Raw genomic sequence first — 18,670 nt, forward strand, 5'->3', positions numbered from 1 at the left:
CATGAACAATCTAGAAAAAAAAATCCCTTTTAAAAGGAACCAAAAGTATCAGCCCCACCTCAAGCAAATCTTTGAATTCGACCCAACTTCTTGAAGATGGGTATGGTATTTGGAAGGATTTGCGTCGAAACCCCGAAATACGAAGTGATTCAATCTTCAGCCGCTTACGAAATTCGTAAATATGTACCATCCGTGATAGCTGAAATCACGTATGATCCATCACAATTTAAGGGCAACAAAGATGGTGGCTTTACTGTATTGGCCAACTACATTGGCGCTCTAGGAAACCCACAAAACACAAGGCCCGAAAAAATTGCAATGACCACACCAGTAATAACAAAGAACCCAGAAAAGATAGCCATGACAACCCCGGTCGTGACCAAGACCGGTGGCGCCGGAGAAGAGGAGCTCAAGAACATGGTGACTATGCAGTTTTTGTTGCCGGCAAAGTATCAGAAGGCGGAGGAGGCACCGAGGCCGGTCGATGAACGGGTGGTAATAAGAGAGGAGGGGGAGAGGAAGTATGGGGTGGTGAAGTTTGGGGGAGTGGCAACTGAGGAGGTGGTGAAGGGGAAGGTAGAGAAGCTGAAGCAGAGCTTGGAGGAAGATGGGTATAAGGTAATTGGGCAGTTCTTGTTGGCAAGGTATAACCCACCTTGGACTTTGCCTCCATTCAGGACCAACGAAGTTATGGTTCCAGTTGAGTGAAGCTTGGAGCCTAAACTAAATTATATGTATGATATGCTTTTCTCTTCCGTTCAGGTTTAGATGTAAACTAAATTATATGATATGATATGATATGCTTCTGTTTACCTTGACTATCCTGTTGCAACCAAAGCTCTATTTTATTCCAATTTTCATTTGAACCATACCTGATCAGTATAGATTGGGTTCAGCGAAGTTCCACCGAGCATTATTTTCATTCCTTTATTGCTTTGAATCCCCAACTTGAAAGGGGTCTTTTACTTCTAGTATTCCATTTTAGTATTTTTCAGATAATGAGTTCATGCACCTATTTGCCCCACAAAAATCCCATGACAGCATTGGTAGCGTATGGTGTTAAGTAATTCAAAAGAAAGAACCAAAGATATTTGAAACAAATTTCTCTATTCAGTACAAGTCATGAGCTTTCACCTAATATAGTTGGCTATGACTTCACTCACTCTGTGTTGCAGCCTCTGCTCAACAAATTGAACACACACCACTTAATTTACAACGAGTATAGATAGATATGTGATCCCTAACGAAACCTATACATCAACCTTACCCACTAAAGAGCTTCACAACAATAGTGATGATATTCAAAATCATGAGGGGTAGTCTCAAGAACTGGCATGCGTGTATCAGCCCTATGATCTGCCCTTTAATCGAATTTCTCCCACCTTCTGCAATCCCAGCCAAGGTCCATCCTCTTCGAGCAAGGAACCGATCCTCGTTCAGTATTGCCATCGCGTTTGCAAAGAGCAGAAAGGCTTCGAGCAAAGTCCAGAAACCCATTTCCTGCATGCATGATGAAGGATTCAAGATTTCAGTTTCAGGATAAAAACAGTTCCAAGTCAACATCCAATTGGAGTGGAGTATTTGTGGAAACTTTTGAGTCATACATTATGCAGCATAGCACAAGCATGTATGGAGTTTCCCAAATCTTGTGGAAGTTCAAGTGCTTTCGATTGAATGCTTAAAGAATCATACAGCACTTCAAATACATTTGATTGAAATGGTAAAAGCATCATCCATTTAACCACAAATACTACATACTCCCCCCCCCCCCAAACTTTTCTTTTCTAGGGATTTCTTGAGAATTCTACAAGACAAGGTAGACTTTTTGCACTTTGCCCCAATGCAAAATAATCTAAACATTAACGACATCATACTCTCCCCTCTCCCCGCCTTCATTTGTCTCCAAATTGCTCTCACAAGTCGTTTTAGCCCTCAACTCAACAATTAAAAAAACTCAATTTTTTTTCCTCGAAAGAGCCGGCTAATTCTACCTTGAAAAACCTCACTTCGATACTAAACTAGTACATCAATCCCTACGATCAGTACCAAAGAAAAGCCAGAACGAAAGCAGAATAATCTAAAATCCCCATAAATATAGGAAACTTCTTAAAACAAACATACCGGTGCTTATCAACGCAGAAATCATGAACATATTCAGCTAAATGGTTAAAAGAAATCAAACAATAACCCATAAATAAATATAATTATATCTTGGTTACTGTTACTCTCTACATACAAAATGATCTCAAGTCTCACCTCCGAAGCAAAAACTGACTCAGTGAATGAAGACAACGCTTCCCGGCAAAAAGCTCGACCCAACTCCCTTAGACTGAATTCCAGAACAAAAAACAGATGGAAGAGAGAGACCGAGGAGCAAAGAATTCCGGATGTAATAGGAAAGATATATGAATATGACGCTTCTAGAAAGTTTTCAATTTTTATTGGTCCACGTTATCAGAATTATGTCTTTTTATATCCAACGTTTTGAGATGTGCTGCACAGAGCACTCTCAACGTTTTGGGATGGGTGAACGCTAAACCGGATCCGACTGAATCCAATAGCTGGGTTTAGTCAAATATCGATTTCGGTATAATCCGGAATCAATTTTATTTTTTTTAAAATTGATCGAAATCGATTCGATTTTAATTTTAATTTTTTTTTTAACACGGATCAAATCGGATTAGATCACTTCATATATATATATATATTTATATTTTAATTTTTAACTTTTATATTATATATCATTTTTATATATAATTATATATAAAATAATTTTATATCATATGATAAATAAATAATTAATATAATATTAAATTTTAAAATTATATATAAAAAATAATATATTATCATTATAATATATTGTATTAATATTATATTATAATATATTATATATTATCACTATTAGGGGTGATATTCGGTCGGTCCGGACTGGAAAAACGAACTGGACCGACCAATTCGTTCCGAACCGGACCGGATTGAGAATGGTACCGGTCGGTCTCAGTCTGAATTTTATAGGACTGACTTAATTCGGTCCGGTCCACAGTCTATGGGTTTTTCGGACCGGACCGGACCGGATCGAATGAAAATTGAAAAAAAAAATATATTAATTATATAATTCTCATTTAACCTATCACTAACTCACCATTAAATAATTATTAACTAATAGTCTAATACTAATATTTATAATTTTATACTAATACTAATATTTATAATTTTATACTAATATTAATATTTATACTAATAGTCTAGACTTTACTTCTAGTCTTCTATACTCTAATATGGTATATAAAAAAAAATACTAATAATCTAATATAGAGTAAGAGTCTACGACTATAGTTATAGTTATACTAATATTATAATATAGTTATAACTTATACTAATCATGTATTCATGATTCATAATAACTAATCACTATAAGCCTATAGTATTAATGTATTATTATATAATATCTAGTATTAGTATCACTATATCATTATAATATAAATATTATAATATAGTTATAACTTGTACTAATTACTAAATCACTATAACTAATATTAGTATATTACTATTTACTAATAGTCTAATACTAATAAGATTATATAGTTATAACTTATACTAATCAAGTAATCATGGATTCATGATTCATAATAACTAATTACTATAAGTCTATAGTGTTAATGTATTATTATATAATATATAGTATTAGTATCACTATATCATTATAATATATATTACTATTACTATTACTATTACTATTACTATTAGTAATTTAGTATTGGTATAGTCAATAGTTATTTAGCATAATATAAGTATTATATAATATATTATACTAAGTAGTAAGTACCAACTATATAACTATTATAAGTTATAATAACTTTACTCATATAAGAGTTATAGTATAATAGTATTAATAATTTAATAGCATATTATAAAAGTTATAGTATTATAGCATAATATTTGTATAATAGTATAGTATTAATATCACTATAAGTTATAAGTTATAACTATATATACCTAATAGGCTAATAGCCTAATACAATGATTCATTCATCATATAGTGATATACATAATACAATGATTTATTAATCACATTACAAATTTACATATGCAAAATGTAAAAACTTAAAAGTTTAATAGATGGAAGAATTTTTTATTATTATTATTATAATAATATAGCAATTAACATTTAACATCATAAATATAATTATTATTAATTATTTTTTAAAGAGTTAATTAAATAATCCACATTAAGTAGTTTATTTAATTTTAATTTTACTAATTTAAATAATTTTTTTAATTAATTTATGTGCTAAAAAGATAAAAGAATCACAAATTTATCAAAATGACACCCAAGAGGCGCCGTTTGGGTACAAAATGGCACCCAAGCGGTGCCGTTTTGAGATGAGTTGAGATGAGCTGAGATGGATTGTGAATAGTAATGAGATGAGTTGTGAATAGTAGTGAGATTTGTGAGTTAAAGTTGCTGAATAGTAGTGAGATGAGTTGAGATGAGCTGAGATGAGCTGAGATGAGTTGAGATGAGCTGAGATCACTTACGAATCCAAACAAGTCCTAGTCACTGCAGGCGAAAACAATAACTGGGTTGCGCGAAACGACGTCGTTTCGCGCAACCCAGTTATTTTTTTCCAACTTAACTTCCCTAAAAGGGCGCTGTTTGGGGTCCAAATTGGACCCAAACGGCGCCGTTTCAGGGAATATAACTTAACTAATGTCGGCTGTGTGCTTTCGTCTTCCCCAGAAATCATCTCCACTTTCTTTTTTCCCAATTCCCCTCCCGCAGCCCAGCTCCCGCAAACCCTAAGCGCCCTCCCGCGGCCCCGCCGTCCCACCAACCGTAAGCGCCGCGAATCGCGATCCACCCTCCGTCTCAGCACTGCAGCAGGCCCTGATTGCCTAGTTGGTACTCTCTCTCTCTCTCTCTCTCTGAACTTAAATTCATTTCCTTGTGAAATTTGTGATAAAAATGGTTTTGTTTTGCTCTAGTCTCTAGGGAACATCTGCTTGGTTACTTGGTAGAAATAGAATGGTAGTTGATAACACTGTACATCCGTTACGTTGTGAATCTGTATAAAGTTGAGTTGTAACAAGTGTTGATACAGTGTTACATGAAAAAGATTGAAGTGTGCTCAACATGGCTCAACTGGCGCTCGAGCGAAACTTTCCAGAGAGGTTCGCTCGATGTGCGCTCGACGTAACGCTCGAGCGAAACCCAAACAGAGTGGTTCGCTCGACGTAGCGCTCGAGCGGAACCCAAACAGAGTGGTTCGCTCTATCTGCACTCGACTCAGCGCTCGAGCGTAACCCAAATAGAGTGGTGAGCTCGAGGTGAGCTCGACGTGGCGCTCAAACAGAATCCATCTAGAGAGGTTCGCTCGATGTGCGCTCACCGTGGCGCTTGAGCTGAACTCATCCAGAGAGGTTCGCTCGAGGTGCGCTCGACCTCTTACTCGAGCGGTTTCAGAAGACAATGGTGCGCTCGACCTTTGCTCGACATTTCGCTCGAGTCAATGTTTAAGAGAACCTAAAATTCATATTTTTGAGCGATGTGACTTGCTGGGACTATAAAGTGTCATTTTATTGGTTGAAACTTGAAACTGTCCATTGTTTATTGAACCTCCTTAACTATTAATATTTGTTTTCTAATTATTTTGTCATTTTGTCCTTTTTATAGATTGAGTCTTCTACAAATGATGTGCAAGAGTCAACACCAAACATCCATCCACCCCCATGCCCACGCTCACCCCCATCCAATGTAAGTGATCAATCAGTTGGTGGGTCACAAAGAGGTAGAGTTAGGTCTTTTGTTTGGGATCACTTTACAAAAATACCAATAGGTGATCCAAGTAAACCTAGGGCTGCATGTAATTATTGTGGTGCTTCGTATGCATGTGATACGGAGACCAATGGTACGAAAAACATGAAGTATCACATTAAGCATCAATATAAAAAATGTTCGTTTAAGAAGACGGATAAATCCCAGACCACTCTAAGTTGGAAGGTGGAGGGAGGAAGTGGTAGTAATAGTGGGGGACTTGTGTCTATTGCATTTAGTGTTGAGGCTTGCCGACAAGCCTTAGCAGAGATGATTATTCTTGATGAGTTGTCCTTTAGGTATGCTGAATGGGAGGGTTTTAGGAAGTTTATGCTTGTGGTTTGCCCTAAGTGGGTAGAGATTCTATCTCGTATGACGGTTGCCAATGATTGTTTTAATTTGTTTTTGAAGGAAAAACAAAAGTTGAGAAATGCTCTTCGAGGGCAGCGAGTTTCCCTCATTACGGATACATGGACATCCGTGCAAAACCTAAACTATATGTGTCTCACAGCACATTTTATTGATGATGACTGGAAGTTACATAAGATGATTCTTTCTTTTTGTTTGGTTGAAAATCACAAGGGTGATACCCTTGGTAAGGGCATAGAGATGTGCTTGCATGATTGGGGGCACCAAAAATACTTGCACTCACACTTGATAATGCAAGTTCTAATAATGAGGTTGTTTCTTATTTGAAAAAAAACAAAGTATAGGAGAGACACGATCTTGGAATATGAATTCTTGCATGTTCGATGTTGTGCCCACATTTTGAAATTAATCGTTCGTGAGGGGTTAAAAGAGTATGATGAGTCTATTGCGAAGGTGAGAGGTGTTGTAAAGTATGTTAAATCCTCCCCTCAAAGGTGGAGTACATTTAAGAAATGCGTGGAGTTGGAAGATATTCAATCTAAGGGCCTAGTTTGCCTAGATGTACCGACTAGGTGGAATTCCACCTATTTTATGTTGGAGAGGGCTTCAAAATTTAAAACAGCTTTTGATCGATTGGAGGAGGAAGATCCGTGCTTCCTTAGTAGTATTGGAGATGACGATGTCGATGATGAAAATGTGGACCATGTGGTGAATACGAGAAAGTCAAATAAGTTATGGCCTCCCAATGCATCCGATTGGGCGAAGGTACAGTTGTTTGTGAGGTTTCTTCAATTATTCCATGATGCAACTTTAAAATTCTCTGGGGGTGAATATGTAACTTGTAATATTTTTTTCCCGGAGTTGGTTATTATTAAAGATGCCATTAACATGGAGTGTGAAAAACGAAACCCCGTGGTGGGATTAATGGCCACAAATATGAAGAGAAAGTTTGACAAGTATTGGGAGAACTTAGAAAATCAGAATATGTTGCTATATGTTGGTGTTCTTCTTGATCCTCGTTACAAGATGCGATATCTTGACTTTGAGTTGGGAAAAATGTATGCACATGATCATACAAAAAAAATTGATTTTAGTTGGACGGTGAAAAATGCATTTATCCGCATGTATGAGGCATACAAGGAAAATGAAGAAGGGCATTCTCCTCAGCGCACAAGTTTCCAGAATGAAGATGTAGCTCCTTCAGCTGACAAGGCGGTGAGTAGAAAGACAAATTTGATGGCCGAATTTAATTAACAGTTGCAGTGTGAAGACAGTTTGGAAAGTAAGTCAGAGGTTGATAGATATCTGGCTGAAAAATGTGAGGATGGAGATGATAGTTTTGACCTTCTAATTTGGTGGAAGGTGAATTCAGTTAGATATCGCGTACTTTCAAAGATTGCACGCGATGTACTTGCAATACCGGTATCTACTGTGGCTTCTGAATCTACATTTAGCACTGCGGGTCGTGTACTTGACCCTTTTCGAAGTAGTTTAAATCCAATAAGTGTCGAGGGTCTCATATGTGCACAAAACTGGCTTCGTTCTTCTTCTAGTCCAATAAGCCTTAGGACTTTAATGGATGAAGTGGAGGAATTTGAGAAGCAGCTGAATATGGGTATGTAATAAAATTACATTTGATATCTTGTGTAGTTTATTTTGTTTTATCTTCTATGTTATCATTGTTATGTAACTTTATTTCACTTGTTTTGTTTAAAATTTTTATGGATAGAATTTGTTGAAGACTTGAACTTTGCTGATTCTGTGGAGGCGTCAAATGCAATGCCTATTGGCCCTAGTCCTACACCCAATGTTGATTAAAGACTAAAGATGTGAGAAGATTGTTGGTAAGCTAGGCTCTTAAATTATTTCTTGATCTTCATGTGTTATTTTATCAGATTTTAGCTATTTTAAATTGTCTACACGGTCAACTATTTACAACTAAATTTATAAAGTCATAACTATCAAAATTTGTTCTATCATGTTCTTCCTTTAGATGGATTCATGGAAGTATGCTTTTGTGGATATCTCAACTTCATTATAATAAGTTATAACTTTATTAATTTTCTACATTAATGGATATCTCAACTTCATGGCCTCTATCTTTTTAGGATCTACATGACAGGTTAGTTTTTAACATATATTAGTTTCATGGGAAAGCCGAAATGATATATATACTTACGACTATTTTACCGATAAAAAATTAAAAAAATACTTACGACTGTTTTATAATTATTTTATAATTTCATATTAAATGAAGGGTAATTTTATAAAATTAAAATTTATTATAATGAAGTGACATGCAGCTTCCATATATTGGCTGATTAAGATTGTAACATGCAGCTTCCATATAATCTTGAAGCATCTCTTTCGGCCTTGCACCCTAGTGAGCGGAATACATATGCTGAACTTGAAGTTGCATACAAGTGTCTTGAGGAAAGCTATTGTACTATCAGGAAGATATTATCTTTTATGGCCTTGTAAATTACCCATTATATGTTAAGTACTTAAATTGTTAAGTTTTAGATTATAATTTGTAATTTGTAATAACTTTTGAATTTTTTTTTTTTTAGTTTTTTATATAGATTAGTTTTTTTTTTATCATTGTATTTTTCAAGATCAAGCTTTTTTTAGTAGTTTTAGCTAAAAAAAAATGTACAAAATTTGAAATGGGCCGAAAAAAATTAAAATTTGGCAAAAAAAAAAAAAAGATTTAGATGGGCTGAATGACCCATTTTAAGCATGTCCAGACCGATTGAACCGACCCTAGACCGGACCGGACCGGACCGGTCCTATATGTGACTAGGTCCGGTCTAGGGTGGACAATTCTTGGACCGAATAGGTCTGGTCCGGTCCACAAAATAGCCCAAGATCAGACCGGACCGGACCGAACTCACCCCTAATCACTATAATAACATTATATTATTATATATTATATTATATATTGAAAAAATTAAAAGTATCGGTTTAGGTTGTGTTTGGATGTTAAAGTGAGTTGAATTGAGTTGAGTTGAGATGATAAAATATTGTTAGAATATTATTTTTTAATATTATTATTATTTTGGGATTTGAAAAAGTTGAATTGTTTATTATATTTTATGTTGAAATTTGAAAAAGTTGTAATGATGAGTTGAGATGAGTTGAGAGTAGTTAACTAACCAAACGAAGCCTAGTCTCCGATACGGTATCGATTATTTAAAAAAACTTTTATATACCTAGAGTGTCGTTTGGATTCGAAAATGAGTTGAGATGAATTGTGAATAATAGTAAAATTTGTGAGTTAAAATTGTTAAATAATAATGAGATGAATTGAGGTGAGTTAAGATAAGCTGTGAATACAAACTAGAGATTAATTGTAAAATATGTCCAAAATCATATCCAGCCAAATCAATTACACTTCTAAATGCTGCTATAACCAAGAGATTATGATTGTGTTTGGATGTTGAAGTGAGTTGAGTTTAGTTGAGTTGAGATGATAAAATATTGTTAGAATATTATTTTTTAATATTATTATTATTTTAAAATTTGAAAAAATTGAATTGTTTATTATATTTTGTATTAGAATTTGAAAAAATTGTAATAATGAGTTGAGATGAGTTGAGATCCTATGGCCGTTGGATACAAAAAGCACCCTCGCAAACCGACCCGAATTTTTGGGCAAGTCGAGATAGCCTCTTGGATCGAAGATGGCTGCGTTTCTACTCCTTCCTCCTTCTCCTTCGCTTTCCTTCCTTCGCTACTATCCTCCACTCTTCCTAAACCCTAAGAATTCGAGAGGCTCAGAGCGGAAGCTCAAGCTTCCATTTCTTAGCTTAGTTAGAGCTTCCATTGACGGCGACACCAATGGTACTCTCGAATCGCCGAGACCTGCTCGCAGAGGCAGAAAGAAGGGGCCCACTCCGTCTTCTTCTTCTTCAGATACTTCTTCGCCGAAGAAAACAAAGCGTTCGAGAAAAACCCAATCCGAGAACGGCACAGTTGAAACCAACGAAGAAAAGGAAACAGACCCGGTTCCAGATTTAGAAGATTACGACGATGGCATCGATTTTCCTTACGACGACCCACCCTTGATCTGCTGCTTCGGCGCCGTAAGGAAAGAGTTTGTACCCACCGTCCGGGTTTCCGACAACCAGATGCACCCGGACATCTACTCCCAGTGGAAAATGCTCCAGTGGGACCCGCCGGAGTTCGTAAGAGCTCCTGGGGGAGCCCCTTCGAACGTGGCCATATCGCACGTGAGGCTGGGCGGGCGAGCCGCGTTCATGGGGAAAGTTGGAAAGGATAATTTTGGGGACGAGTTGGTGTTGATGATGAATATGGAGAAGGTGCAGACGCGGGCTGTTAAGTTCGATACGAGTGCTAAGACGGCATGCACGTACGTGAAAATTAAGTTTGAGGATGGGAAGATGAGAACCGAGACGGTGAAAGAGGCGGCCGAGGATTTCCTTCTTAGCTCTGAGCTGAACCTTGCTGTGCTCAAAGAGGTCGGTAACACAGAAAATTGGTGCTTTACGTTGTTGGGTTAACAATTACTTGCAGTCTATAGCATTTTTCTCTCGTCATTTAGAGGAAAAATACGTGCTACTCATTCATTTAGGTTGCTGTTGGAGTTTGAATTGTGAGGTGAACACAACAAATTGAAGTGATTTGAATAACATGATTAAGTCCAACATGCTGCATTAAAGCCCCCGCTTTGGCTACTCCAAGTGTTTATTTCAGTTTGCCGTTATTCAAAGTTAATGGCATTAAGGCAGATAGATAGACCCATTTACCAGTAAACACTGAGATGTTTGGTTCTTAGAAATCATATATTTGTGCTGCAACAGATATAATTGACCGCTATCATGAAATTGGAAAGTACCTAGCATGTGAAGAAAACTATTCAAATTGATGCACTGTCTCTGAAAATTGTAGTAATCACTGAATGTTGAATGATTTTCTCATCTCTTCTGTTTCAGGCTAGGATATTCCATTTCAATTCGGAAGTTCTAGCATCCGTTTCAATGCAATCGACCCTTATTAAAGCGATCACATTGTCCAAAAAGTTTGGAGGTCTAATATTTTTCGATTTGAATTTGCCCTTGCCTTTGTGGAGATCGCGTGATGAGACACGGGAAATAATCAAGAAAGCCTGGAATGAAGCAAATATTATTGAGGTCTCAAGGCAGGAGCTGGAATTTCTTCTAGACGAAGATTATTATGAGAGGAAAAGAAATTACAAGCATGAATACTATGCTGAAAATTTTGAGCAAACCAAGAACCGGCGAGATTATTACCATTATACTCGTGAGGAAATCTCTCCTCTGTGGCACGATGGTCTTAAACTTTTGTTTGTAACCGATGGAACTCTTCGGATTCATTACTATGCCTCTTCATTTGATGGTGTGGTGGTTGGAACAGAAGATGTGCTCATCACCCCATTCACATGCGATCGGACTGGTTCAGGTGACGCGGTTGTGGCAGGGATTATGAGAAAGTTGACCACGTACCCTGAAATGTTTGAAAATCAGGATGTTTTGGAGAGGCAGCTTCGTTTTGCAATTGCTGCAGGAATCATATCACAATGGACTATTGGTGCGGTGAGAGGTTTTCCTACAGAAAGTGCAACTCAGAACTTGAAAGAACAGGTTTACGTACCTTCATTGTGGTAGAGCATAATGGGTTTGTTCTTCTTTAACGAGGCAGAGTTGATCCCAGTGCGTGATGATTCTTAATTTCCAAGGGGTTTATTACATATGCTATCCTGAGATTTGAGAACTCTTTCTCTGATGAAGCTGAGGGAGAATTTTAAGGAACAGATTGCGTGAAATGTGTTCACCGATCAAGTTTATTGGATTTCCCAGTGATCTTGAATTTGCTGTATGATAGTGCGGAATCAGAGATTTTGTAGTCTGCATCTCCACCATCTCTCTCATGTTTCTAAAGAATGTTTTTTTAGGATAATCCTCAGTGGTTGCGCCATTTTTTTCTTAAAGAAATGTTTGATCTACAAAAAATTAATAAATGGAAGCAACCCCTTTTGTCTTATTGTTTCCATTTTACCAGGATTGTTGAACCAGCCAATCTTCTGCCTAAATGTCTCATTATGAAATATTCGCAGTGCCTCTTATTCTGAAGTGGTAATTCTTCAATGAAAAAATAGCGAGCTTTGGCTTCTCGCTGCCAGCCTGAACTACTGAATTTGGTTTACACTTCCAGGTTGGGTTTCTATCACTAATGTCATTGGAATGAGACCATCATCTTATCGTAACCGAACGAATGAAGACAATTTCTTTTATAAAGATATCTGGTAGGAACATGCGGAAATCAACGTATGTGTTGAACTATATAAACAAAAAATATTACATATCAAGTTCGTTTTGGTGCCCAATTTGGCTACAGATTGACAACCGAATCAAGAAAAAAATAACGAATCAATGCAATACTATATAACTCTGAAGTATGACAGAGATGATGTCTCTGTGCCAGTTTAGCTAATCTGGTTGCCTCACTTCCCTGAACTTTTGGCAAGTTCTCCTCAGCTGGTATCCAAAACTTAGAGTCTCTTCAAATCTCATGAGATGCAAAACTGAAGACCCTGTTGGCAGCTATGGTTTTCCATACAGGGTGAAGAATCAGTTCATTTCAAAAAAACCCTCATCAGCCGCCTTTGAGCAATGGTTATCAAACAGTCTTAATCTATGAGCCACATAATCTTAACGAACTGAAACCCTATCTTTGTGCTGCAGCCTTAAGACGTCGCTGGTCAAGTTTCAGTCTAGTAAGTTGCTCCTCAGACTGATTACAGACACAACCAGGAAAAGGATTTGCATAAAAATTCTCCTCCAGCCTTGGTGACTCTCCTGGCTGTCTAACATATGGTGCTCCGAGCCTATCAGAATGCATCTTCTTAACTTCAGAAGAAAATTCTTCCCAAGATATTGCTCCCTCATCGAGCTGATCGACCAGTCTAACGAACTTTAATCTGCAAGACAGGTTAAATTATATATCAGTAGACTAATTAAGTATATATCCAACCTTTTTAGTAATAGAGTTTGATAATAATGAAACCCTAAGATTTACATAAACAAACCTGTCAGGGTTGATAGTCTTTCGAAATCCTTCAAACCTCCTATGTCCCTGCACTGCCTTGGCCATATTTCCATCATACGTATAAACAAAGACATCACTTTCAAGGGCCACAATATAATCCAAGGCGGCCAGGCGATTTTGGTATGCATTGAAGGGCTCTAACTCTGCTTCTGTTGCAAGAGTTGAATGAGAGAATACATTAGGATACTCGGAGCGAAATGCAGCCATGCTATTGGTGCCATATATCTCTCCTGCAACTATGTAAATAGTTGTAGTGGAAGGGTAACCCATGGCCTTAAGGAAAAGAGCTGCTTCTCTAGGGGACATTGGGCATCCCCCTTGGAGTCGCCGCTCGTTGCTATCTATGTCTTTCTCCTTCCAATGCTTAACATTGTACCTCATAGCCCTAAGTTCCTCTGCCTCTTCTGTGGTAAGGTTGTGGCTGCAGCCAGTGAAAGCAAGCATGTCTTTCTCATATCTGCAGTTACAATAGATCTAACTTAGTTGAGTAACTTCGTAGCTGTATTCAGAGAAAACTAAATGACTTCACACACGATATGAGACCTTAGATGCAAGGCAATATATGGCTCGCTATTGTTCCTTAATCTATCAACCAAAATCTTCCCAAGATCTTCAATCTCTGTTGTGTATCGAAGAGCCTCATAATTGGCACGGCACCTGAGCTTCTGGATGGAGGAAGCAAGGGCATTATTGACCAGTCGAGAATCAGTGTGGGTGAACTTTATCACCTTATGCTTTTTTAACAATGGAAGCATCTCGCTCCTGTAGTAACTAGCCTGCAGATGAAGCATCTGAGATACAGATCCAGTAAAAGAAAATGGGGTGGAGAATTGTATATTTTGAGTGCATTTATTTGCAGACCTTAGACCAGGAAACGGGGGCCTTGGGTAGGGGCTTGACTGCTGCATACTTGGATGGCAAGTACTCGACTATTTCTATATCATCTTTTAGAACTTCTATGAAGTGCCTCCAGTCAAAGATATCTTTAAAATCACTGCACAGGTATTAGAATATTTTATTTGGTAGAAGTGAAAGAAGTTTGAACTGATAAAATCATTAATCAGGAAACCACACCAAGTTACAATAATACCTTGGATCTGTCCAAAATGACTCGTGATCAAGCGAAGGAAGAACCAGAGTGGCATTCATTATCTTAGCAACAGCAACCATATCACATATCTGATGTCAATTAACTAAGTTAGCTGAAAAAACAAATCAAATCCTCGAGACTAAGAATACTGTAATCTTTACTGAATATAACAAGATCAATATTATGATTCCATGGAATCCAGCGACAGAATTTTGCATGTTAGAATGTGATATTGCAGAGTATAAAGAGAGTGGCAATTTGAAGTTCTTTTTTACCATTGCATGGGTATATGGAACAGAAGAAAAGAGGTCTTCACAAAGGGAAGTTAGATTATCTGAGAAAGACAGCTTAAGGGGCGATGATTTTCTGAAGGAATTCAAGTATCTTTGTGCAAAAAAGAACATATCTGATAGCGTGCATGCTATTTCATGGAAACCATTATAGGAATTTTTAAGCTGAGTTTTGATGGAGCCTTGTTTGAAGAGCACTTAGTAGAAACTAGATGTGGTGTAATTGCGGCAATGAGCAAAAAAGAGAAGTTGGTCAATGAAGCAGATTACATTGAGGCTATAGCAATCTTGAGAGGAATCCAAATGGCCAGAAACCTCGACTCAAAGGATATTGTGACTGAACAGGATTCTTTGTGGACTATTAATGCTCTCGACTCTTCCACACCAAATCCATCATGACAAGGACACATTCTGGACGAAGTAAAGGCATTGCGAAACCATTTGACTGCTACTTGGCAAGTTAACAGTTAATCATGTGAGAAGGGACGGAAATGCAATAGCTCATAAGTTAATAAGGAGACGAGAGGAGACAATTTGCGAGATTTATTAAATAACATTGGCGTGAACAAGGAGATAGCCATCAAAACAATCATTGGGGAGACAATGTGCTGATTCACTCCATTGCAAGTAACAAAAAATCCTTACTTAATTCCCATTAAAAAAAATAAAGAAAAAGAAAACACGCGTGATAGTAATTCTTACTCCAGTTCTCATTTGATTCAATCCACCATTGGCGTGAACAAGAAGATAGCCATTTGTTGCGGTACCCACTCCTAGGAGAAATTCAAATTGGTAAAAATCAGAACCCAGAAAAGAGAAAGGAAAAAAAAAAATAGAACAAATGCATGCGTGGTTAACCAATTTGGGTATAGAAACTTAGACATACTGATTCGGTTCCGGGGTCGAACAATGCATTGATAAAAATTGTCACTATTTGGCTTCATCCATATTTCCGGAGTCTGTAAAACAAGGAAAAACCATATAAATTCATGATAACTGATCAGAAAGCTATAGGAAAAAGTGTTCTATATTTCAGCCACACATAGACAAGCCCCAAAAGGGAGCCAAAAAGAAAACAACTGAACCCACAAATTCTAACCAAAATTTGGATAGTGAGTTGAGATGAAGTAGGTTTCATATGAAAGTTGAATAAAATATTTAGACAAAGTAAAATTGCTGACAACATTTCCTTTTCTTCTAAGAACATCTACATTAGTCTATGCATATATATATGCAAAGTTATATTTGCATAATATGATCCTAAAAGTCTCTACATTGACTTATGCATATCCAAATATTTAACTAACTATGAACAGTGCTTATTTAAATTTGGAAAACTACTATTCATTCTACAAAACATATTTTAATCATTATTTCTCTCTCCTCCCACTCTCTCTCACAATCCATTTATTTTCTCCCTCCTTTAACAACACAACAAATCTTTACATGTACATTCATTTTATTATTATAATATATTATATATTTAATATAATATATATAAAAAAAATTGATTTTAGCAAAAAATTAGTTATTATAAAATAATAATACTTATTATTTTGTCTCAAATATGTATAAGTCGATGTGAAAATTTTGATTAAATTGTAAAATAGTTATGCAAAAAAGATAATTTTGTATATACATATACATAGGCCAATGGTAATACTCTAAGTAGGAATCGGGGCATAGCTCCGTTTAATTCCTGAACACGTACAATACTGCGTATCAAAGGTTACCATATCATATGTTGTCCTCACGAAAGTAAGCGTAGAAAAAGAAGGAACATAAGTGTCTAAAAAAAGAAATAATTTGTACAAATTTTAAATAGATAAATTTTATATAAATCCTTGTAAAAAAATAAACCTACCTTAAAAAAGTATAAAAAAAATTATTATTTATTATTAAAATTTATTATTTTATAAAAAATTTATATAAAATTTATCTATTTAAAACTTATATATTGCATTATTCATCCAAAAAATCATCACATGAAAGCGGCCTACGCGGTGACAATGTTTGGTCATAGCCAACCCACGCCCACGAAAATTCAAAGCACTAGCTTCCACCACCCTGACCCACTACATTCTGTAAGTCAAAGGCAATAACCGGACAAAGCACACCGTTCCGAAACCCAACGGAAGAAGAAATCATTTTTAAGTTGCCAACCAAAAAAAAATTGTTTGAGCCTCTCAATTTTTCTTATCTCATTCTATTTTATTTAATTATTATAATTATTTTAAATTTTTATATAAAATATTATAAATAATTTATTTTTTTCAAATTTTAAAATAAAATTAATATTAACAGAAGAGATAAGAATGAAGGATATGAAAATTAATAATGAAATTTTATGTATCAGAAGAATTCTGTATGCGTTTGATCTTTATAAGGGAAAGAAATAGACCAAACATGGAAGTTTTCATTTCCTTATTATTTGGAGATTGGGAACCAAAATAAAATTCTTCAAAAAAAAAAAAAAAGGTTGAAATTAGATATTTATTTACTTACAGACAACCTCTCGAGAACCCGCTTGGGCATGGCGGTGTGGGTCTCGGTGACAGCGCGCTGAGCCATTGCCCGATCATCTTTGAAAGTCTGTATGATCAAAAGCCCGTTGTCTATCTTCTTCTCGCTCACCTCAACGTTACCACTCGTAAACGAGACCTTCAAGAACACCGATATGACCGCCAAAAGCATCAGAAACCCGAATATCTTACGGCCAATGTTCCTCCCCGATCTCAACGACTGCGCCATCACCGCCGTCCAAATGAACCCGTTCTCAATCTTAAGCAGCCACGCGTCGGGCACGCAGAAGAATGCCCGAGAGCGGAGCAGCAGATACCTTATAACGGGGTGGTGGAAGTAATATTGGTGGTGATGGAGGTTCTGAAAATGTGTCCCACCGATGGAGTCGTCGCCATCACCGCCTTCGTGGTCAAACAAGTCGGAGGAGTTGGAGGATCTCTCCGCGTCAATCATGAGGTCGGCCACGCGTCTCCTTGTCGTGGTGGGACCCCCGCCGGCGGGTCGTGGGCTACCGTTGCATGAGTTGCTCAGGACTACACCGGACGACGACATGGCCGGACCAGTTATAAAAGCAAAGAAAAAAAAAACGAAAACCAATCCAGACAACGAGAAAATAATGGGAAACGAACAGAAACAAGAGAGCGGAAGAGAGATGAAAAAAGAGAGAAAAAGGGTTTTAGCGGTGTGGGAGGGAGTGAAGGAGAGAAAGAGAGGGAGGGAACCGTCGGTTGAGACTTCTTTGGCTTTTGGTTGTTCGGGTTCCGAACTCTATGGCCAATAGAAACTTTAACTATTTCTGTTCCAAAGTGTTTCTGTACAGAGACACCTCTGTCTCTCTCTCTTCCGCTCTATCTGTCTAGGAGTCTCTAATCTCTATGGGCTTTTTATCATTTGTTGAAATACCACAATGACGTAACTGCCCTTGCTATTCTTTAGCCCAATAGGAATACAAAAACACTGAAACATTTAATTAAATACTATTAAGATCGTTGTTAAACCTTTCCATTTTGCTTTAAGCGTTCTTACCATTTTGCTTCAAGCATTATTACCAATGTAATGTATAAAATTTATAATTACCTACTTCCTTTTATTGCACTCTTTTCTTTCTTTCTTTTTTTACAACAAAAGTTCTTTGTATATAATAATATATAGACACGTCAGAAAAGACGGTTCAATAATTATTAAAAATTTTGTCAGGGCTCGCTCGTTTGGAGTGTGAGAAGAGATGAGATAATTTTATATAAGTTAAATAAAATATTATTTAATATTTATAAAATATATTGGAATTATTTGATTGGGTTTTAATCGATTTTGGTTGGAAAAAATTATGGTTGTTTTTATCTTCATATGTACATTTGTGTATATGTAGTTGTGTATGAATATATAAATATATAAAAAAATACATATTATATATAGATGCAATTTCATTTCATATGTATTCAAAGTATAAATTGGTCGTATTAAAATTTGTAATGTTGAGGAAAATAATAAGTT

The 18,670-nt window shown here is 36.5% G+C and overlaps 4 protein-coding genes across 4 annotated transcripts; 2 read left to right on the forward strand and 2 right to left on the reverse strand.

Moving 5' to 3' along the window:
- LOC109004199 (heme-binding protein 1) lies at nucleotides 1-821 on the forward strand. Its single transcript, XM_018982659.2, has one exon. It carries the CDS (start codon nucleotides 97-99, stop codon nucleotides 706-708), a length of 612 nt encoding a protein of 203 aa, XP_018838204.2. The 5' UTR covers nucleotides 1-96; the 3' UTR covers nucleotides 709-821.
- A 238-nt stretch (nucleotides 822-1,059) lies between these two features.
- On the reverse strand, nucleotides 1,060-2,403 carry LOC109004200 (immediate early response 3-interacting protein 1). Its single transcript, XM_035688995.1, has 2 exons — nucleotides 2,257-2,403; nucleotides 1,060-1,500 (listed from the first exon to the last, which is right to left on the reverse strand). Exon 2 carries the CDS (start codon nucleotides 1,495-1,497, stop codon nucleotides 1,264-1,266), a length of 234 nt encoding a protein of 77 aa, XP_035544888.1. The 5' UTR covers nucleotides 1,498-1,500; nucleotides 2,257-2,403; the 3' UTR covers nucleotides 1,060-1,263.
- A 7,405-nt stretch (nucleotides 2,404-9,808) lies between these two features.
- On the forward strand, nucleotides 9,809-12,222 carry LOC108999674 (fructokinase-like 1, chloroplastic). Its single transcript, XM_035688865.1, has 2 exons — nucleotides 9,809-10,665; nucleotides 11,140-12,222. The coding sequence occupies exons 1-2, from the start codon at nucleotides 9,868-9,870 to the stop codon at nucleotides 11,830-11,832; spliced, it is 1,491 nt and encodes a 496-aa protein (XP_035544758.1). The 5' UTR covers nucleotides 9,809-9,867; the 3' UTR covers nucleotides 11,833-12,222.
- Nucleotides 12,223-12,475: 253 nt separating this feature from the next.
- On the reverse strand, nucleotides 12,476-18,034 carry LOC109004193 (O-fucosyltransferase 28). Its single transcript, XM_035688907.1, has 8 exons — nucleotides 17,159-18,034; nucleotides 15,540-15,612; nucleotides 15,356-15,426; nucleotides 14,364-14,452; nucleotides 14,135-14,267; nucleotides 13,817-14,049; nucleotides 13,254-13,730; nucleotides 12,476-13,145 (listed from the first exon to the last, which is right to left on the reverse strand). The coding sequence occupies exons 1-8, from the start codon at nucleotides 17,726-17,728 to the stop codon at nucleotides 12,893-12,895; spliced, it is 1,899 nt and encodes a 632-aa protein (XP_035544800.1). The 5' UTR covers nucleotides 17,729-18,034; the 3' UTR covers nucleotides 12,476-12,892.
- Between the last annotated feature and the right edge of the window lie 636 nt (nucleotides 18,035-18,670).

This window comes from Juglans regia, chromosome 3, assembly GCF_001411555.2.
Source record: "Juglans regia cultivar Chandler chromosome 3, Walnut 2.0, whole genome shotgun sequence".
Lineage (NCBI taxonomy): Eukaryota > Viridiplantae > Streptophyta > Magnoliopsida > Fagales > Juglandaceae > Juglans > Juglans regia.